The sequence below is a fragment of the Danio rerio genome, chromosome 20, assembly GCF_049306965.1.
Source record: "Danio rerio strain Tuebingen ecotype United States chromosome 20, GRCz12tu, whole genome shotgun sequence".
Taxonomy (NCBI): Eukaryota; Metazoa; Chordata; class Actinopteri; order Cypriniformes; family Danionidae; genus Danio; species Danio rerio.
Genome location: NC_133195.1, coordinates 39300861 through 39325113, shown reverse-complemented (window position 1 = coordinate 39325113; position 24253 = coordinate 39300861). Strand labels below are relative to the sequence as shown.

General features: G+C 36.0%; 1 protein-coding gene across 7 annotated transcripts in view; it reads right to left on the bottom strand.

Moving 5' to 3' along the window:
- Positions 1–10978: 10978 nt before the first annotated feature.
- opn5 (opsin 5) overlaps positions 10979–24253 on the bottom strand; it is a 54683-nt gene continuing 41408 nt past the window's right edge. For 4 of the 7 annotated variants that reach the window (XM_073932878.1, XM_073932876.1, XM_073932877.1 and 1 more), the window contains 4 exons: positions 19935–20105; positions 16399–16733; positions 16074–16318; positions 10979–13737 (listed from right to left, as the gene is read on the bottom strand). In XM_073932878.1, the coding sequence (XP_073788979.1) occupies positions 13674–13737; positions 16074–16318; positions 16399–16733; positions 19935–20105 (815 nt within the window). In that variant the 3' untranslated portion in view covers positions 10979–13673. 7 annotated transcript variants of the gene reach the window in all.

Sequence of the window (24253 nt, the reverse complement as noted above, 5' to 3'; positions counted from 1 at the left end):
TGGGTCAGACGATTGGCTGGTCGCCCAGTCAATCATATTCAGTCATTCAGTCGGTCGACAGTGGCCTCTGGTGGGTTTAGGCGAGAACAGCGCGGGCATGAACGGCACTCGCGAGAGACATTTGACATGCGAAAAAGCGAACAGCATCCTCTCGTGGATTCAGGAATACAAAAACTGCAAAAATACATACCTCCCATATTTTGCAGTCTCCAGAAACATCCATGGGACTACGTTTTCAAAATAAGCCTGCGTTGGACAAAGCTGTGTGTATTGTGAGACAACCTGTAAGTATTTTCATTTGATAAAAACAATCAATTACATGTACAGTACAGTTTCTAGCCTTGAAGGTATGCTGTAGCAAGGATGTAAACAATCGTAAATTCAGTTTGACACTGTTAACAATTTAGCTACAAATTCATATTTATCTGTCAAATTGCTGTGAACACCCACAGTCTTCACCAGTGCTGCAGTGTCTCTCTATATGCGGCTGCTTTTTCGTGCGTTCTATATCTCAAATAACAAACTCACAAAGATATGTGAACGTTCCATATTACTTATGCATGCTTATTCCAAATATATGTGAAAGACCCTTGTCAGGTTTTATTTTAGAGAGCAGGCGTGAGGTTCAGCTGTGTGCTTTTCATTTTCTGTCTGATTCAGGCAAACTGATACGGCTGTTTACACAGCGCAAAAGCACATGCTTGAAGGGGCGAGAAGTGGAACCCATGAATCACAGCATATTATCTGAGCTGACCAATCAAAGCCTCTTGAAGGCGGGCCTTTCAGAGGAATTAAGAAATATGACCGTCATTATCATGTTATCTGAGTAGCTGTATATACTCAAAGTAAGATATAGAAAGAGCAACATGATTTTCTACAAGTGAAGCATGAGCACATATTGCATTGCATCTTATAAACACAACCAAGCCTTAAAGATACATTCTGGACCACCCCTTTAATGTTGTGTTAAATTTAAAATTAGGCCCCTGCCAGATTAAGCCTCTTCTAATTTGAAGTTGCTACCTGATTGCCTAATCCAAGCCATACCTCCAAATCATAACCCTACCCCACACCTAATCTGAACCATACCCATATACAGTATTGGTAATTGAGGAGAGGCATAATCTGGTAGGGGCTCCGACCATCACAAAACAAACTAACTGGGACAACTGCTAAATTTGTGTGTGGCAATATAAAACATTAGCAACACTGACACGTAACCTAAAACTGTTCAAAAAATGATTAATCGAATCATTTGTAGTATGCCTTTCAGCAAATAATAATAATAATAATAATAAGAAGAAATAATAATTCCTTAGACCCTTCCAAAAAACACAGTTACGTCACAATGCAATATATGTCTTTATTTTGCATGTCACTTAAATTCAGGGAACACAAGGAATCATCTACTTTTTCACCCTCATTTTGCCTAAAATATTGCCTGTTGTATTTCCGTGAGGTGGGTTGCTAGTCGTGTTAAATATATGCTGAAATCATTCTAAAAAAATTGGTGGTCACACTTCACAATAAGGTTTATTAGTTAATGTTAGTTAATGCATTTACTAACATGAACAATACATTTCCTACTGTATTTATTGATGTTAGTAAATGTTAGTTCATGAAAATACAGTAGTTCATTGTTAGTTCATGTTAACTCATGGTGCATTAACTAATGTTAACAAGCATGGCCTTGGATGTTAATAATGCATTAGTAAATGTTCAATTATGATTAATAAAGGCTGTACAAGTGTTGTTTATGACTAGTTTATGTTAGTAAATGCAATAACTAATGAACCTTATTGTAAAGTGTTACCAAATTGGTAATCTTACTGGCTCTGTATGTTTATTTGGCAGTATATAAAAGTTAAAATTGTAAGCGAAAATGACACTAAACTAATAAAACTAAACTTTAAAAAAAATTTTTTTTTTTAAATCAACAAAGCAAGCAAATGTCATGCAGCCAAAATGACAGAAGTGAAGAGACCAGTAGCAGATGTAAAGATTTTCAAACCCGAGTCTGACATTTGTGGAGGGGAATTCAGGTTACAACTAAAGAGTTAGGAAAAGTTGATTAAAGTGAATTAAAGTTTATTAAACTCATTGGTTCAAATGTTACTCTAATCGGATATACTGTAATGTAAAGAAATACAGTGCATAATAAATGCATGACTATAAATTACGCTAATGGCAAGCAAGAGAGGTCTGGTCTCTGTTGGAGACAATAGTAACTTTAGCGACCATACAATGACCACAGTATTTTAACTAGCAAATTAAAAAAAAAGAAATTAGTCTTGGTATTACCTTGCTTATCCTTCAGATACGATGTTGAATTGACTCTGTTGGTGAAGCAGTCCAGGGTAAAATAGATTTTACGTATATATAATACCAAATATATATTTACCCAAATAAATAATACTTTACTAACACAATTTAGTACATTTCCTTAACAAAATACAAATAAATCACAATTCAATTTTACTTAACAATAATTATCTTTCACAAAATAGACACAGCATTACATTACAGTCAAAATCAGAAAAGTTAAGGAGTTTTGTAAAGGGTGGGCAGTATAGTTAAGCTGCAGTTATACAGTATTCTATAGCGTCCTTCCAAAAAGGTGAGGCCTATTCGCTTGTTAAGTGTGACATCATGAGAAGTGGCTTCCAGGTCCAAGCGCTCTATCAAACTGAATGGGGAGGCTCATCAAATGGTTTATGTAATAGTACTGTATATCCATGCCTAATATCTGATGGCCAGAAAGTGATTCATTTTTCAGAAATTGTTAAGATATTGGTGTTTGTGATGCAGGAAAACGGTTGTGTACGCCATGATTTTATTTAAAATTCACTTTAATGTGTGATATGGCTAAAAAGTGCTCATAAACAAGTATTTTCAGGTTAATGATGATGATGTAACTATTATTCGACCCCAAACAACGACACTTTAGTGAAAACAAGAATTTGAATAATTAATATTAATGAATATTACACCTGCTCAATGAAAATCTGATGATTCTCTGCATTAATAAATCTGACATAACTTGATCAGAAATCTAAAAAGAGGAGAAAAGGTTTAAGCCATCAACAGAAAGGTATACTGTGGTTAAAAGAGTCTTGCAGATACTGTACCATAGAAGTCAGTGCAATACTTTTTTTTTCCAAGCGCACCAGCATAACAGCGTCACTGTGATCCAGTGGTCAGCACGTTGTTACGATGTCGCTGACCAGAATTCGAATTTTTTTTTATTTTTTTTTTAATTTTCAGTGTTAAGACATATAATAGTGTTTTGATTACTTTTGTAGGTGTACATGTTTTATTTCAATTTTTTGTGTGACCACTGTTATAAAGGACTGTATATCGATAAAAATGTCGAATTTTGCAGTGAATATATATTCAGATATTGCAGGAAAAGACAAATTGATGTTTTAAAGAATAGTGTTGGAGATTTAGCTACCCTTTAATGTTCTTATATTTATGAAAAACATTAGAAATTGTAAAGCAGATGTTTCCTTGAAAAAGACTTAATTGTGTCTATAGAAACCGAGTGATTTTAATACAGTCAGTCGTGAACTGAGGTGGGCCGGTCTAAGGCTTAAAACTCCAGGGCTAAAAAAGGAGTCCTACTCCGGCCCTGCTCAGGTAGTTACAGAAATGGCAGATTAATAGGTCACACTTTATTTTGATGGTCTGTTTGTTGAATTTAAGTTAAATTGCATCTACATGGCAACTAATTCTTATTAGATTATAAGAGGTTGGGGCGAGTTTTTTATAGTTAGTTAAATGTCTGTTGAAGAAGCAGTATCAACAGATATTAAGCATACAGTCTACTCATACTCAAATGGACCATCAAAATAAAGTGTTACTGATTAAAATAATATAATATCCCCTTCCTATGTCACTAGAAGAGCAAAATCTGAGCAGCTCTTTTTTTAAACAGATGTTTGCAATAAAAACAAAATTTTCCTTTTTCACATTTGCTTGCATGGTACAGAAGATGTCTCTATAAGAAGTCTTATAATAGTTTTTCTAAGCAGCAATGATTTATACATCAAAGCTAATGCTACTACAGAACATTAGCATACTGCAACTAGCTGCACTACATTGTCGAATTTCGTACTGCACTGTACAACGTTATTATGGATGTGAATGTGATTTAGGAAAGCGCTGTTGTTCTAACAGAAAATGACAGCAACTGTAAAAGGAGTTTTATGCTAATTATGTTTCATCAGGTCGTGATTGTGGGTAAAGCAGCTGTGATCCCATCAGCTCAGCGTGTCTGTTGTGTTGAGCTCAATCTCCCGGTTCTCAGTCTATTCTCTGACCACGCTGGAATCAGCGTGTGTGGAGTTTATGACGTGCACATCATATCGCTGCCCCCACTGAGATCATACTGTTTATTTCAAGAGCAGGGTCCTACCAAGGGCGGACTACACAGTCAGTGAAAAATGAAGAATAATATAGAAAAGAAAATGACGAAGGGGCTCTAAGTTACTGAAGTCAATGCCTAAAACTGTATCTACTATATTTTATATTCAATTGCTATCTGCAGATGTGTCATCACTAACATGGAATTGATAATTGTTAACATTTAACAAATGACCTATTACTTCAGTTGGAGACCTTTTGACTTTTCTGCATGGCTTCAAATGCAAACCTTTTAAGTTTTTGTTGTTGTTTTTTTTATATATATAATTTCCATACTTTTCATATGGGTTTGTCCCAAGTGGAGTCGTTTTTCTTGGATTTCTTAAGTCATTTCTAAAATACCTGCCTATTACTTAAAGTCAGCATGGTATTGAAGTTGTGCAAGTGCAATTGTGATGTACATCTAAATGAAACAGTACTAAAATGAGAAACAATGACCAATGTTGACATAAGTATAGAAAACCAATTGGATATTTGGAAGATGGGCATTGCTACAAAATAGAGGACGCAGGACAGAAATTGATAAAAGCAGGGCAGAAACAAGACAAGCACTAATAGGCCCACAATAAAGGTATTCCATGTGACCAGAAGTTGTGAAATAATGGTTTACCCCCCCAACCCCCTCAGTAATGTTTTTATTATTGTTTTATTATTAATTATTATTATTTGCAAAGTAGCATACGTTTGAAAAAGTTGTAATTAAAGTGTAGCTTATTGAAATGATTAGCTATTATACAGAATCAAGTTATCAAATCTCATTAACCTTTACTTCACTGTAAACATTCTCATTTAAAGAGCAGCGAATAAATCTTTCATTTAGATTTTTTTATTTGATCACATTAAATAACAGAGGAATCACTTTAAAAATGCACACATCTAGTATTTAATCGTTCAATTGTTTTCCTAATTTTTATGCTTATTTAAGACAAAATTTGTTTAGTTTAAAAGAAAATCCAGCTAGATCGACATGTTTAGATATTGTTATTAGTAGGTGTACAGTATATGTCTGTTTAAACATGCACCTAAAACCCAGAGCGTTCACTTTTGCTCCACTTCAAATCGCGTGTACAGAATCCATTTAGGAATCAGCGTCTATTTATCACTATGGAGCACGTCTGACAGTGACGCACTGCTACATGAACTGACTGTTTTGAGGATTGCAGAAGGGGCAACGACACCTGTAATAGAAAAAAGTTCTTATATTTATTTTAGTGTTGTCATGCCTAAATAAAACGAAAGCACAGAAAAGATTTACATTTAAGAGCAAAGGGCATCCCCTGGTGGTTCGGCTGTATGGGTTGAGTATAGGGAGGATCGTCTCTTTAATGTTTATAGCCACCCTTCATAGAAAGAAAAAAAATGCAGGAGAGATACGGGAAAATACCTGTACGAGATGATAACGGGACACAATTGTAAAATACGGGAGAATCTCGGGGGAAACGGAAGGGTTTGCCAGAGGTAAAGAAAAGTTGTTTTGAGGGGGAAGGAAGGTCATGGTATTGGTTCCAAGCCATGTTCTGTTTTAAAAAATAATGAAGTGTACAGATCAATCTTTTATAGCAAGCACTACTGTATACATATACGAATATAAAGAGTTTATTTTGATTCCATGCAAACTTAAACTGAAATATTTCCTTTTACCCTTTGGCATTTTATATCTGTTTAATCTTGTCAATCAGCCCAACTCAAATTTTTTTCATCCTTTACATTTACATAGGCTTTTCTGGACACTCACAGCGCGTTACACATTTTTGGGAGGAATCTTGTCATCCACCACCAGTGTGTAGCATCCGCATAGATGTTGTGGCGGCAGCCAAATTGCACCAGATCGCACACCACACACCAGCTTAATGGGTGGAGTGGAGACAGAGTGATGAAGCCAATTATGATATGGAGAGGGTTAGGAGGCCATGATAGACAGAGGCCAGTGGGCAAATTTGGCCAGGATGAAAGATCAAACTGAGCAGTTATGAGTCCCCATCAATATACTGTACGATGGCATTAGGGCCCACAGGTTGAGCACCCCCTACTTATCTCACTAGCACCACTTCCGGCAGCAACCTAGCTTTCTCATGTGGTCTCCTATTCAGGTACTGAACAAGAGAGCTAGAGAGCTAGCCGCCGTAGCAACTTCTATGCAGTATTTCACCAGAAATAACAATTAAAAAAGACTAATCAAAAAATTTTTACTATTTGCATGTGACAAAATATTTTATTCACTGATTTGATTTGTTAATGTAGATGAAATATTACATTACATTCCTTTTACAGAGATACAGATATACAGAACAAACAGTAAAAGCACAAAATAATGAACTGTTTAGATGCTATTTTTTATGGCAGTTGTAAACTTAAAGCGTCAACACACAGTGAGAACATTTCATGAGCACAATTTGTTGCTAATTTAATTTGGTATTGTTCAGTAGATATCCTTTGCAAGTTTCAGTAAATTATGAAAACAGCACAGTAACAGAGACACATTCCGACCTGTAGAAAACAATAGTTAAAACCCTGTTTACCATATTGCTAATGACTTTTACAGTAACAACTACTCAAAATGAGTTTGAAAAGTACATGACGATTGTAAATAATGGATCAACGTACTAACACATAAGATATGGCTATATACTGAAGCAATATACTAAATGTCTTATATTGGTATATTCTGATATAATGATGTGATTATTTGGATTATAGAAATAAATTTGAATGGAATATTGAAAAAAACTTATATAGATCAAGACATCTGCCTGAATCAGTGTATAATATAAGCTGACCAGTGCAATGGCATTTTGAAGCTGAATCCACTAGATCAACAGTGGCTGTTATGATGGGCATTACTGCAATAACGATACTTTAAAAATAGCTGAGAGAATATATACAAATATTGTGTCCAACATTTCTGTAAAATGCAACCTTCAGTAAGCATCCTTCAATCTGCCAGCTTTATTTGCACTCTCAGATCATCATTTAGATTTAAAACACTCCAGCCCACTCCATTTCACATCAATTCACATGGCCAGGCATTTTCTAGCTGCTTCTAAGTGCTTTCTGGGACCATTAGGGAAAATCATTTTCTTAGGTTTAACAAGTGATGCAAAAATGTTATTCATATTAAAATAGTATATTCATTTAACGCTGTTTTCAGGAAATCTAGCTTCTTTAAAAGCTTTTTTGTTAAGTTACATCTGTCTTATTCATCAACAAGCCTGTCAGATCAGATTGCCATAGAAATATATATATATATATATATATATATATATATATATATATATATATATATATATATATATACACACACACACACAATGTATGCAATATACTGTATATCTTATCAACTTATCAATCTAAGTTGTAAGAGCAACAAATAATAACTTGACTTAGCTGATAATTTGGAAAAGTGACAGAAGGTAGATTTTTTCAGATGAATCTTCTGTTGAACTGCATCCCAATGCTTACAAATACTGCATCAGACCTATTGGAACTCGCATGGACCCAAGACTTTCTCAGAAATCAGTCAAGTTTGGTAAAGGAAAAATCATAGTTTGGGGTAACATTCAGTATGGGGGAGTGCGAGAGATCTGCAGAGTGGATAGCAACATCAGCAGCCAGAGGGATCAAGACATTTGTGCTGCCCATTACATTACAAACCACAGAAGAGGGCAAAATCTTCAGCAGAATATCGCTCCTCATATTTCAGCCTAAGTCAGCCTGAAAGCAAGGTCAAGGTGCTCTAGGATTGGCCAGCCCAGTCCCCAGAAATAAACACTATTGAGAATGCCTAGGGTAAGATGGAGGAGGCATTGAAGATTAATCTTAAGAATCTTGATGAACTCTAGGAGTCCTGCAAGACGCTTTCTTTGCCATTCCAGATGACTTATTAACAAGTTATTTGAGTCATTGCAGAGATGTATGGATGCAGTCCTTCAAGCTCATGGGAGTCATACACAATATTAATTCCTTTTCTACTCAAGCATGATTTTTATAGTCTATGCTGTACATCATTTCTGTTAAGTGACAAGACTTTTGTCTAAGCAAAGTCAGACCTTACTGTCCTATACAAATAATTGTATTTGAGTAAAATCTAGAGGGCTTTGCCTTTCATATAAGCCACTTCTGATACCAAATGATCAACTAAAATTCAAGTTATTATTTGTTGTTCCTACAACTTGGATAGGCTACAAGACTTTTGTGAGGTTCGAAATACAAGTTCATATTTGGATTTTACGTCTAAAATATGTAATTTATAAAACATATATTTCAAAATATTGCATAATGTCAGTTTGATAAATTTGTTTCAACCACTATATTTATAATTATGTAGATATATGTTCAGATATATTAGCTATGATGTTATATTTGAGTTCATACATGGCAAATAATAGAAATCATGTGTAATTATATATATTTAAACATATTTGTACATAAAACATTCATGTGTAACTTGTGTGTCATTTGAATATTTTCCATCTATCAGATTTCTGTATGGAATTTGAAGAGCTGTGTACCCCTTCTGCATAAATAATACAAAAACATGACTGGTTTACCTTTGGTTTCATTACTTTTCACATTTGACATGCTTCAAAACATTACAATGCAATATTATACAGTTGATCAAGCCGATTAAAAAGCTACCTAAGTGTTCAAGTTTCACGTGTCGGAAAAAAAAAAAACGAGAGCACGAGAGGTGAAAAGGAAGGGTTTTAGCGTATGGTCTGTTGTGAGAGACAAGGTTGTTATTCTGGCTCCTGCATGCTGTAAACTGCATTATGACAAGGACAACAGAAGGCAGGCAGTGAGGCGTCCAGAGCTTCTCCACTTCCTGCAAACGGGGACGCCACCTCTCTGTCACAACCACATCAAAGCATCTGAGAAAAGACGAGGGCATTACAGCAAAATGGGATAAACTGCTGAGGGAAATCCAACACTATGAGGATCAGCTGCTAACAGACTGCAGAGATTTTAAGTACCTCGGATAATACAGTTGTCAGAGGCTCAAGAGGTCAGAATGGGCAATCATTGGTCATTCAACCCTAAACCCAAGGAGATCAAACCGTGCATTTGCAAGTTCAGCTTTAATAAAGCATCCGTGATGGGATCAAGCACGCTGCAAAGCCGTCCATTCACGCTAAAGCTATAGACCTTTGTAAACATACATCTGTTGTGCATACTGTTCTGTAAAAATACAGTACTTTCATTGAAAACTCTGTATTTGTTTATACTAATTTAGCTTCACTTCATAAATTTTTGGAGGAAAAGCAGAGTATTTTGCTAAAAGATTTAGCACTTATGTTATTCTAGTTTGGTGAAGAATGTTGACTGTTGTTGAAGCAACATAGAAATTTATGAAGTTTCGCAATCCAACACTCAAATTTGGATAAAATATGGACAATCTACCCAGTGTATTTAGACAAAAAAAAAAATTATATATATATATATATATATATATATATATATATATATATATATATATATATATATATATATATATATATATATATATATATATTTATTTATTTATTTATTTATTCATTTTTTGTATATATATATATATATATATATATATATATATATAGACCTATAATTTTGTGATAATGTGCCTATATTTGTCTAAACTTCAGTTACAAAAAAAGGTAACACTTCACAATAACGTTACATGAATAATGGTGTACTTATATGTAAACTAAACATTACTTTATTATAAATTAATGATGAGTTTAGGCGCATGCTAATCATGAACTTACTTTAACTACAACTTGAGTAATATGTGAATTATGGCTACCTTAATTACTTGTTAGTTTGTGTCGTTAATTAATGTATTAATTAACATTTATGTTAAAGCTAAATGTAACCACTATGAACTCATGAGCTGCTAATGTATAATTATGTCATGACTTTACTTCAAGGGGCACATCACCGTTAACTCATCCTTAAACGCACTAGAATGACATTCATAGGAAGTTCATGAGTAGTTAAGAATGGGGTAATGGTGATGTGCTCTTCCAAGTAAAGTCATGATATAGTTATACATTAACATGTCACGTGTTTACGATGGTTAAATTAACCATAAAGATGTTATTAATACTTAAGGTTATTAATGTAATGTAATTAAAACTAAGGAAGGTTATACACAAGGAAATTAATGTAATGTAATCTAATGTTATTAAAACTAAGGTAATTAATACATAAGCTAACAAACAAGCATGTACTAACAAGTATTAAGGTAGCTGTTATTCATATATATATATATATATATATATATATATATATATATATATATATATATATATATATATAAAACTCTTGTGACTTGTTGTAAAGTTAGTTCATGAATAGCACTTGCATTAACTCATCGTTAGTCCACATTAAAGAAATGTTTAGTTTACATGTTAACACATCATTATTCATGTACTTATTAAAAAGTGTTACCCAAAAATCAGATCATAACACATTTAAAAGATTTTTATTTACGTTTTTCTAAAACTAGATTCAAAGTGCAGGTTTTAATTTTTTTTTCTCTTTGAAAACAAGGACGTCAAGCTCATGTATTTAAAAGGTTAGTTCACCCAAAAAATTTAAATTATCCCATGATTTACTCACCCTCAAGGTATCCTAGGTGTATCTGACAATATATGACAATAAAATCCAATCTGAGTTACTATAACAATTATATTATATAAAATTGTTTTATTATATCAAATGATATACTATTAATAAAGGAACTAAGCCGAAAAGTAAATGAATGAATGATATACTAATATGGCAAACAATTGGCTGATTTTTAATCAGCAGTCCAAAGTCCAGTTCATTCATGATAAATGAAGTTCCTCCAGGCGGTGTATATAGGTTTATATGAGTGAATCCATGTATTTTTGAAAGAAACATATCTATAACTTTTTTAGAACTGTTTTGTGTAACTTCCAGTGACTTCTTTTTTTTGAAGTACTTTTGCATTAGCGCCAATAGATGGACTGGACTGCATTGTGTTTTTTTCTATCACTTGAGTGTGAAATTCATGCACAGTTGAAATAAACATGAAAAAGCAGTGAAAAGAGATTACTTTTAGACTGCCGTCTATTGCCATAGTAGAGCTAGAAAAGCTCAAGACCGTTTTCAAAATAACAGAGCAGATTCAACTTAAAGACAAAAGTATGATACACCTAGGTTGCCTTGTGGGTGATTAAAGGCTGGTTTATACTACTGTGTCGGGTGATCAATGCGACCAATGGCGCCTGCCTTGCACATAGTTGTGTATTTATACTTCAGCGTGCTGTTTGTGTTGCTCTGCAATAACACTTCCGAAACGCTAGCTAGCAGTAGGTTTTTATGCTCCCCTGTGTCAAGTTTCTTCACAGGTGTTTTTTCTGAACGCTACCTTAATGTGCAAGTAGCTAAAACTCGCTCATTCAGAGGTGGAAACTGGCAGACGTGCAACAACTTTAATCTTAAGATAAGCACAGAACAACATATTCCATCTAGAGCTCCTTAACGGGACTCAACACATGTAAACACTCTCCAACGGGATTGCGCAGCTCTTGGTTCTGCCCACACTGGTCACAGCTACTAATCCAACCAATCACAAAGCTTGCGCTATGCGTTGTTGGAACATGCAGTTAATTTTTTAAAGAGGTGCACGTCAGCTACGGCAAGGGCTATGTGACCTCGCCTGAGCATACATGCATACAAAAACTAGCAGGCTGTAGGTTTTTGTGTTCCTCTATATCAAGTTTCATTGCAGTTGTTTTGTATTTTTCTGAATGCTACAAGAAGCTAAATCGCACTCATTCAGCGGTGAGAACCAGCAGACATGCAACAATTTTAATCATAAGGCAAACACAAACCAACAGTTTCCATCTGGAGCTCTTTTACAGGATTCGACTCAAGTAAACAATCGCTCCATTGGGCTCTTGGCTCTCAGCACCACCCACACTCGTTACTGCTACCAAGCCGACCAATCACAGAGCTTCCGCTACATGTCATTGCGACATGTAGTAACATTTTCTAAAAGATGCACGTCAGCCATGGCGAGAGCTATGCCACTGCATGAAGGTTGTACCAGAGCATACACACACGCGCTAGACACAGAAGTGCAAATCAGCTTTCAATCATGGGATAATTTTATATTATTGGGTAAACTAACCCTTTAAAGTTCAATCTATATGCATGTGCAAGTACTAGACAACTATGGCAGATCACAGAACGTAATGTGCGCTTTTCTGTGATAATGTCCTGGCATTTGACATTATCTACTGTATGCAAAACTTTATATAGCATACTGTTTCCTTTATATAGCACATTGCTGTGTGAACACACCTGAAGTCCAATCTATTCAACATATTAAATACTATAGCTTTCATTGTCTTAGCATTATATTTAAAGTATTTACAAGCTTATTTCTGATTAAAAACGCCAGCATTTAACAGTGTACGGTCACTTTTAGCTACTTTTCTGACAATCTAATCTAAATTTTTAAATGTTTTTTAATAAATAAACCAAAAGCTTGGAAAACTTTTAAAGCCACCAGCACAATTTGTAATCAACTTATCTTTACCGACTATAGACATTCTTCTTTATCCTCTAAGAGAAAACTGTCTTTGTTGCAGGCTAACAACATGCAAAAAAGTATAATAGATAAATGTCATCAAGTGTCAGATGAATTAAATGAATAAAAGATTATGAGAACTGAAACATTCGCAAGACCACAGGTAATGTTTTTGGAGACAATGTTCAAATTTCCAATGTATGTATGCTGTACGTTCATTGCACATGGCCCAAAACTAGCATGCTACCTCTGTCATTATGTAAAAGGAATGCAATAGTTGCTTTAAGTGCCTATTTAGTTTGTAGGGAAAAAAGAAATGGATGCAGCCCTGTTCTGTACATACAGTATAACTCTATATTGTTGTCTATGCTGTTCCTATTGTTATGTCAATATATTTTCACTCACCATACATGAGAAACATGTACATGACTAAGCACAGATCAGTATTTGCTGAAAAATTATGTCATTTCAAGCAGATACTCGATTGATTTCAACGTTGTGGTACCGTGAACGCTAGATTAATAGACAGTGTACCCATAAAAATATAAAAATACATCATATTTACCACATAATTCTTTTATACACACTGCTGATAAGATGATGGCAGTAGGATACAAAAGCACAGCTAGCGGGTATGAATTGTCTGTCTAATTTGCACAGCTGCAAATTGCCCAGTGTCCAATCACAGGCCCATTGTGAGTTCCTGTCATATCTCAATAGAAGCTTCATCGGCTGGTCTCTGTTTGATGGAGCCAGAGATGGTGTAGAACCTAGGAAAAACAAGACATCTGCATTCAGTACTCTGCTGTCAATCATGTTTTGTTGTTGTTGTTTGCTTGTACAGTAAGTCTCCAATCAAGTCTTGCCAATAAAGGTTTAAAAAAGTTGACTATATGAATTCTGAGGCAGAATGATAATAAACATGTAAATGCATCACAGTCCTGCAGCATACTGACAGCATCGTGTTTTGTTTTTACTTTCAGATTTATAACTGTGGAAAACCATATGAATCTCAAATCTGTAAAACTAAAAACTATATATTCATATTAGCATTATGTTCCTTAAGTTAAAGGGCACCTATTTTACCCCTTTATCATGATTTAAGACAAAGTCTTTTGTGTGTCTAGAATGTGTCTGTAAAGTTTCAACTCAAAACATCCATCAGATTATTTATTATACCTTTCAAAACATTAGAATTTTCTGCTTGTTTTGCAATGTAGCTTTTTTTGTTGACTGTGCATTTAAATGCTAGTTCTGCCCACCGTTCCCACGTGCCTGTGAGAGTGTCTCTATCTCTGTGAGTTAAACAGCACAGTGACAGACATGAAGGAAGCAGATCTTACGTAAAGTTTGGGAGAAATACTACAATAAGAACTTTTCCAATGTGTATTTGATGTATGTGTTGAGGAGTTATCCCTTAGTGGTCAAAGAACGCATATCTGCATATACAGTATATAGGCATGGCCAATATGGGCAATCGCCCAGGGTGGCATCTTGCTGGGGGCACTGAGATACCATTTACTTTATGCAAGTGTATTAATTTAGAGTGGTAATCCCAGAATGAAGACGTTAGGGGTCATTCACATTTGGCATCTGTTGTACACGTTTGTTATTCTCTATGTGCAACCTAAACAACGCTGGTGAAAGCAAACTGGCGCTTGCTCCCCATTCCAACGCGCATCATGCGCTCCTGTGTGAATCCCAGTTGTTTGCATGCACGCGATAAAATACGCGCAGTGAAACCGGAGTAACAGCCTTTTATGCAGAACTTTCGGCACGCAGTGAGTTGTACAAGTCAAAAAAACTCAATTGTATGTAATATGATGACTTTACTTTCACTAAGCATGGCTATAAAGCAGAAGGAGAGATAAAGGGTCAGGGAGGTAAGACTTCATAACCTTAATTCTCGGCCATGAGTCAGGTCTAAGACAACAGCTAATTCTATAAAACATTTTTTTTTTTTATTGTAATAATAAATATTCATGCAAAAGATTTATTAAGTAATCTTAGCATATGACTCCAGTTGTTACATTGTTTTATTTGTTTAGAATAATAATTGTATAATTATATTAAAAATAGTTATATTTAAAATAAATGTAAATAAATTGTTTGAGTGGGGTGTTGGGGCTTGTATGGGGTGGTTCTCCCAGGGTGCCATTTAAACTAGAACCGCTACTGTACGTTACCACGAAGACATGTTAATCGGCGGCTGTCAATCGATTCGGTGGGTGGGTAAAGCGCACTCCTACATCACATTGCGGTGGACCTCAAAATGGGAGGGATTTGGATCCTATTTTAAGGTCAGGAAATAAAAAAAAACTTATTGTATTAATATCAAATATTATACCCCAATATGACTGTGGACAAACTATACCAACACACTTCTGTCCAAACAGCTTACAAAAGTTGATTTTCATCATAAGTGCCCTTTTAAATTACATCCTAACTTTTAAACTGTGAAGGAAAAACTGCAAAACTATAGTTACTGTACACATTTACTGCCAGCAGCAAATGGAATGGCAAAACCTTGACTGTACAAAATGTCTTTAAAACAGTGTCTTAACACATGAAACAAGACGGAAACAATGCAGCACAGCCGAAAAGTTTAAAAATCCACCCACAATGAAACACATATTTGCATATTTCATAATATGACACAAGATTTAGCACAAAGGATCAATGTATGAACATGTCTACGTCTTAAGTACGTGTCTTAAATACATGTCTTACTGTAAGTAACCTAAAACTAAGAAAATGCATCTAGTACTATATGTCTATTGTATAATCTGACTTTTGCAAAAAGTTAAGTAAATGTATTTGTCTCTCTCTCTCTCCCTGTTATTTTCCATCCTGTACATTTTGTAATATTTTTCACATAGTTTGCCAGTTTCTGTACTGACATTTTCATAATATTTATTATATATAATTTTTCTTCTTGAGAAGTCTTCTTTCATAACATAAATAACCTAGTTAAGCCTTTAAATCACACTTTAAGTTAAATACGAGCATCTAGCAGAATATTAGTAAAATATTACACACACACACACACACACACACACACACACGCACACACATAGTAGTAATAAAAAAGGTGCACTGTACATACCTTGAGGTCTTGGATGGTTTCTTTTTTCTCCAAGCTTGAAAACAGCATGATTTTACACACTTCTTTTTACAGTCAATGACCTGATATATGATCGGATTGTACATGGCAGAGGATTTGGCCAGCAAAGTTGGCACAACAGAGACAGGAATAGGCACTGAATCAGGCTCTCCAAAAGCAGACACCACTGACACCACAGCATACGGGATCCAGGCTATCAAAAACCCTGCACAGATCAACATCGCCACCTGGAGAACAAACGTAGAACTACATCAAATATGACGCTGATATTTCCACACAGCATTTCTGATTAATAAAACATGCAAACCTTAGTCAGCTTCATCTCTAGACTGTGGTTGTTCTTATTTCGTGTGTCGAAGTGAGAGACTTCTTTGGCTGAGGATTTCACCTTGAAGATGATCATGACGTAGGAGAAGACGATGATGACGGTGGGGAAGATGAGACAGAAGAACAGCATGCACATCACAAAGCTCTGGCCAGACACTGAGGCCTGTGTTAACCACCAGTCCAGTGTGCAAGAGGTGCCAAACGGCTCAGGTGCGTAGTTACCCCAGCCCACCACTGGCATGGTGGCCCAGAATGCAGCATAAGCCCAAATGAAAACCACCGAGAGGAAAGCATGATGACGCTTCAACCAAGTGCCTGATGGCAGAGTAAAGTCATCTTAGTCAAGCTAGTTTGACAGACAGACAAACAGAAATTAGTCAATCAGCTCTTGCCAGGTTACAACTTGTTTAAAATGCAGCGACCTGCCTTCTGACTGGAACTACAGAGACGGAGCAAATTAGTACAATTTCTGTCATGAAACTACATGCATGTGCAGGCTGATAGGTCACCTAATCTACTCCTTGTTCATTAACTACATTGCACAGGAGATTGGTTGCTGCCACCTTAGCAGCTTACTCCTCATCATTTTAAATGCTCAGTGTCGTTCTATGATGTAATGGTGCATTCACACCAGACGTGGATGACATGCCAAGCTCGAGTGATTTACATGCTACAGTAAAAGGGGTCGCACACCAGACACACGGCACGCACATGACAGTTGGAAGTGTCGCACACCAGACACACACATTTGAATGTTATTAAAAATGAAACTATTCAAATTGTGCTCTGTGGTGCGGCATAAATATGAACAGTGTCCTGAGTCGTAGCTGCGGACAGCTGCTGACTTGTGGTGCTGTTGTGTGTACTAAGATAGAAATCTTCATTTTGAATTCTAAAATGCAGCTGGGTCAGTTGCCGTTTCTGTGTGGAGTTCGCATGTTCTCCCCGCGTTCGCGTGGGTTTCCTCCAGGTCCTTCGGTTTCCCCCACAAGTCAAAGACTTGAAGTACAGGTGAATTGTACAGGATGTTTCCTAGAGATGGGATGCAGCTGGAAGGGTCTCCGCTGCGTAAACTGAGTGGTGCATCCGGTGTGCAACCCCCTTAAGTCAATGCAAAGACGTGAATAGACATCCTGCAGCACTATTCGTGTGAATGAGGCAATGCGAATGAAGCGATTCATGCAATTAAAGCTGTGTGAATTGAGCATTTTGCACGTTTTGCACGTTTCACACGCTTAACGCATGAATTAAGCGAATCGCACGAGTTAGAAAATGAACTTTAACAGATAAATCGTATGGGCGTGATTATGACATAGAGCCTGTAGTGTGTCTCCTGAGGGGAAATCTTTCTGCCGACACTTGACAACAGCTCATCAAACTGAGCTTGGCTCAGTCAGAAACACCGCTGAAAGCTTCTATCATCCAGGTATAGTTTCTGGAGGAGTTAATTAACTCACAGAGCTGGGTGCACCTCTCAAAGGAACTAGTGGACAAATAGACACTGAAAATAAATCACAATCAAATAAATCCTAAATCACATAAAGCACAGTTAATCTCTCAATAAATGTTAGCCATTTAGCAATAAAACCAGAGTCACCGAGCAGAATTTTCACGCATCTATTTACACGAGAATATCGTAATTTATTTGCGCATGTCACGTCTGGTGTGAACACAGCATTAGGCTGCGGTGTGTTTTCAGAGACCCTCTTCCACCCTAGCTCCACCTGTGTTTAGATCTGCTATTAGGGTAATCATGATAGGTTAAATATATATTATGCAGCAGCAGGTTATATTTTTAGACGGAATGTCTGTAAATAATATGCTGGCAGTAGCAGGTCTTGGTTCTTGCTCTGCCATAATAATCAAAGCAGCCTCAATGTAGCAGATCTATACTGCCGAAACCAAATACATCAACATTGCTATTTACATACTTATTAACATACTAAATCCAGAGAATGGTCATGACAGAACCCTAATGCTATGTTCTTTAATCTGGTTGTCTGTTCATTTAACTGTTAAGTTTCAAATGTTACTTTTTTTTTAAATCTCTAAACGATATGACTTTTGTTTACTTCTGTAAGCTACTGACTATGTTTCAGCCAAGCAAATCCCTTCAGTCATCTAATCAGGATCTGCTGTGTATCCCAAATCAAGACTTAAAAGTAAGTAAGATTGGACTTTATTAATTGCAACCCCCAGGCTTTGGAATGCTTTAACACTGTCAATAATACAAGCACATTTCATCATCATCTTTAAGCCTAGATTACAGACTTTTTTGTTCTCTTTTGTTTTGTCATTCTTCACCTGTTCGTTGTTATCAGTGAAGAAAATAAGTATCCCCTTACTGTTTCTACCAGTAAGGGAATTTCTAAATGGTCTATTGACACAAAATGTCCACGTGATGTAGCCATCAAGCCAAATATTGAATTTATACAAAGAATTCAGAACATTTAAGTATACAAGCTGAGTCATTATGAATGAATTAAAATGACACAGGGAATAAGTATTGAGCACATGAAGATATACAAGGTGCAAAATGGCATAGAAAACCAGGAGATCACATGATATCTTTTAGTATTGAGAGATAAAATACTGCCCCCTATCAGTATTAACTGATATACCATGAACTGCTTTAGTCAGAAATCATGTGTCAATAGCCCACTTAGAAATCAAATGTATAATTGTGCAGACAAACGGACAGACAGACAGACAGACAGACAGACAGACAGACAGACAGACAGGCATGACAGATAGATAGAGTGGACAGACGGACGGACGGATGGACAGACAGACAGACAGACGGACGAACGGACGGACAGATGGATGGATGGATAGATAGATAGATAGACAGACAGACAGACAGACAGACAAACAGACAGAAAGATAGAGTAGACAGACAGACAGACAGACAGATACAGAAGATACATAGATGGTTAGATAGATAGATAGACAGACAGACAGACTGACGAACGGATGGATGGATAGATAGATAGTTAGATAGACAGACAGACAGACAGACAGACAGACAGACAGACAAACAGACAGAAAGATAGAGTAGACAGACAGACAGACAGACAGACAGACAGACAGGCACGACAGATAGATAGAGTGGACGGATGGACGGACAGACAGACGGACGGACTAACGGATGGATGGATGGATAGATAGATAGATAGATAGATAGATAGACAGACAGACAGACAGACAGACAGACAGACAGACAGACAGACAGACAGACAGACAGGCAGGCAGACAGAAAGATAGAGTAGACAGACAGACAGACAGACAGATATAGAAGATAGATAGATGGTTAGATAGATAGATAGATAGATAGACAGACAGACAGACAGACAGACAGACAGGCAGGCAGGCAGGCAGACAGAAAGACAGACAAACAGATAACGTAGATAGATAGATAGACAGACATACAGACGGACGGACGGACGGACAAATGATACTGTAGATGGATGAATAAACAGACAGACAGATAGATAAATATATAAATATATAGATTACCATATCTTAAATGACAAATTTTCAAGTAGCGGTCAAAGCTGACAATAGTCATAGTAATCAGACTTCCACATCCAAAGAAGAATCCGGCCCAGCCATAGTACCGGCAGCCCTGCCAGCCGAACAGCCAGCGGTGAGAAAAACTAGACACTATGAAGAACGGTTTTCCACTCACTGAAAAAAAAACAAACAAACAAAAATAACTTTTTTTTTTTTTTTGGTCAAACAAGCCATGGATAGCCCTTTGGCAAAAACTCCTGACAAAACACCACTTCAGCATTACAGTGAGCGCAACCCCCAGAGCGCATTTTTACACAGAGTTCAGTGTTTTGAAGCAGTATGATCTTAACCTATCAATGCGTGCTAATAGCAGAAGAGAATTATCAAATTGACAGATCCTCTAGAGATTAATGACAGCCTGTCTGCTAACTGCATACAAGAGAGCACAGGATCCAGTTTTTGTGCATTTGTGCAGGATTAATTTTTTTTTCTTTTTTAATTATTTCCCAAATGATGTTTAACAGGTTCGGAAAATTTTCACAGTATGTCTGATAATATTTTTTCTTATGGTGAAAGGCTTATTTGTTTTATTTCAGCTAGAATAAAAGCAGATGTTAAATTTTCAAAAGCCATTTTAACATCAAAATTATTAGCCCCTTTAAGCTATATTTTTTTTGTCTACAGAACAAACCATCGTTATACAATAACTTGCCTAGTTACCCTAACCTGCCTAGTTAACCTTATTAACATAGTTAAGCCTTTAAATGTCACTTTAAGCTGTATAGAAGTGTCTTGAAAAAATCTAGTAAAATATTATGTACTGCCATCATGACGAAGATAAAATAAATCAGTTATTAGAAATGAGCTATTAAAAACTATTACGTTCAGAAATGTGTTCTTTATATATATATATATATATATATATATATATATATATATATATATATATATATATATATAGTCAACGCAGGTCTGTATGCATGTGACGCACTACAGCAGTTTGTTATGTGCATGACTCCTGAATAACAAAAGCATCATTATTCTCAAATACAGCGATGCCATCCTGCTAACAGGCAACGAAGCAGAAAAGAAAAGCAGTCTCCTCTAAAGGAATTTTGCAAGTAACTAAATCAATTTGATTCCATTTCTGGATGTTACGCTGAAAACAAAACAAAAAAAATATTCATATCCAAATTGCTATGGACACCAATGATGAAATAACTGCAAATAACTTGACTGAGGACAAGGAGATTCTCAGACATTTAAAATGGTAAATCATCTGCTGAATTGCAAAATAATCATTATAACTGCCTGAACATTGTGCTCTCTATCTTTATTTAAATTGAATACACTTTGTGAGCTACATAGAGAGTAATGTGTTTGGTAAATGTGTAAGGATAATGTCAACTACACAGATTAAAAAAAGATTAGGTAAAACAGTAAGACTGGTATTTCTAACTTTATCAGTCAATCCACGCTGTGGTATTAGAATTCCACTAGGGGTGACTAGAGTACAAGTATGAACACAAGTTGGTTAAAGGAGAACATTCATTCATTTTCCTTCGGCTTAGTAACTTTCATCAGGGATTGCCACAGCAGAATGGACTGACAATTTATCCGGCATATGTTTTACACAGCGGATGCCCTTCCAGCTGCAACCTATTACTGAGAAACATTCATACAGACTCACATGCACACACATACACTACAGCCAACTTAGTTTATTCAATTCACCTACTGTATACTGCATTCGGTCAAAACATCAGCAATCGTTTTAGGTCCAGCAGCACCATACAGTCAATCGTAGACAGACTGTAAAAATCCTGACAATAGTTTCTTTACAAACATTGCATTTCTTGTCATGTTTCAGTTAGACCTATATAGAAGATTTAATATCAAGCAAATAAATATATATAAATAATTCAGACAAATTCTACATTTCAATACTAAGTATGGGGTAAAAATGTGTAATTTAAAAAATTGTAATCTTTTATTGAAAAGTAGAATTATAAAAGCAAACTGCTGAAATAACTGCAACAGGGTTTTTTTTTATTTGTTTTTGTTTTGTTTTTTTGTAATTTTCAGATATCACGTCTGTTGGTTTTTTGTTGTTGTGCAATTTTTTTGCAGGGGACAATGGCTAAAATCTTAGTTATCTGTTTTTGCAAATTAAAGATTGTTATATATATTATGGAGGTTCATATATATATATATATATATATATATATATATATATATATATATATATATATATATATATATATATATATATATATATATATATATATATATATATATATAATGAATGTAAGTGAATTTAACATAAAACAATTAAGTTGTCCCAAAAATCAATCATAATCAAAATCAATAATAATCAATAATATAAATAATAATACACTCAATTATGTGGCAGCGCTACACATTTGAACAAGCAGCAAAAAAATGTGTGTGGTTGTATGTGTGTGTGTGCGTGTATATATATATATATATATATATATATATATATATATATATATATATATATATATATATATATATGTATGTATATATATATATAAGGGGGGGGGGGTTGTTGTCGTGCGCGTTCTGATCAGCGGTGTTGTCACGCACGTTCTGTAAAGCGGGTGGGGAGCACGCGTACTCAAGAGCTGTGTTCTCGCGCGCCTAGTAAAGGGCGGTAGGGGGGGAGGGGGGGTGTGTCGCGGGGGCAATTTTTATCATTTTGGAAGGGCACTTTCTATCCAAGACTAAAAAGGGCATGTGCACTGCACAGGTTGAGCCCTATGTGTACACGTGCCTGGTTTCGTTCGATAGTCAACAACGGCATCGCGATCCTCCGCCCGCCCCCGTTGCAAATTCGCTCGCGAAAAGTACACACTCAGGCCCTGTTTACACTGTCTTTGTTTTTAAATGGCATTTTAGAACAACAACAATTTGACATCCACAGTGGCATGTAGCGTTTCTGAGCAGCCCTCCTTCCTCTCTACCTCCGTAAATGCACATCACGTGACCACACAGACACAGATGCACACACAGCCATACGCTCGAGACAGCAGGTCCAGGCAGTCAGAGGACTGCTTCAATCTTTCACTCACTTGTACTTAGTCATTTTAGCGAACACCTCAGATACTGTTGGCTGGTTCCTCTTGGTTGTGCGTCTTTTTTACCGACGCCATTATAACGACACAGATCACTGCCTATTCAAGAGTCCCGCAGAAAAAAGTGATTGACAGCTGGTAATTATGTGTGTATCTTGCCTTTATTCATTTACTGTATGTTTATGTACTGTATGATTTGTTTATGGGTAAAACAAAGACCATGCAGGTCAGGTAGTTTAAACGGTAGGCTACAAATAATTAATTGGTCATTAATTAATTATTCATAATCGAATCGAATCGTGCCTTTAGAATCGAAAATGTAATCGAATCGAGGATTTGGAGGATCATGACACCCTTATTATTTTGTATAGAGAGAAAACATAAAGATTACAAACTTCTCAACACAGCTGTAATGACTTTATGAATTTCTTTTATGCAAGATTAATGATATAGTATCAGTGATATAGTAGCAGTCTGCCACAGCATCATCCCAATTAGAGCAATGTATAGTTACTGATAAAAGCCTTGTGGCTTGTGTACAAATTGACCTGAAATGCTGCTTATATATGTTTCTAATCAAGATTTTATTTTTATTTATGTATTTATTTTTTACAAGAAATGGCTCATTTTAATCCCAACAGCATTTGCAATAATGTTTCAATGCAAAACCAAACTGTCAGAAAGTATTCAAAAATTCCCAGCTTGGTAAAGCCCATTGAGTCAATTTTAGCAAAGAAATAAATGTTGTTGCCTTGTCATATGTGCTTCATCCTGTGAATAATAATGGATCAATTAGGTCTCAGGTGTGTATAAAAAGAACCCCAGTACACTAGACCTTCACATTAACTGCAAACAGACCTCTCCAAACATGCCTAAGATTCACCCTGAGACTAAAGTGTTGATTATCAAGAGGCAGAAGAACTGGATCCACTGCTCATGTGGCAGACACCTTCAATGTGTGTCAGTGTCAAGTACAGAGGATAAAAAAATAATATAAAGAGACTGGCGATGTTTTTTTTAAAAATCTAGATCAGACAGACCCCACAAGACAACTGCTCCAAAGGACCATTTATTGGCTCAAAAATCCAGGGCCAGCCCCTTTTCCACTGCAGCAGAGCTCCACGAGACCTGGTCACCTGAAGTCCTTGTGTCAACTAGAACAGTTCGGATTCTGTCTTGAAATGGCCTCCATGGCCAAATCAGTGCCGAAAAGCCAGCACAAAA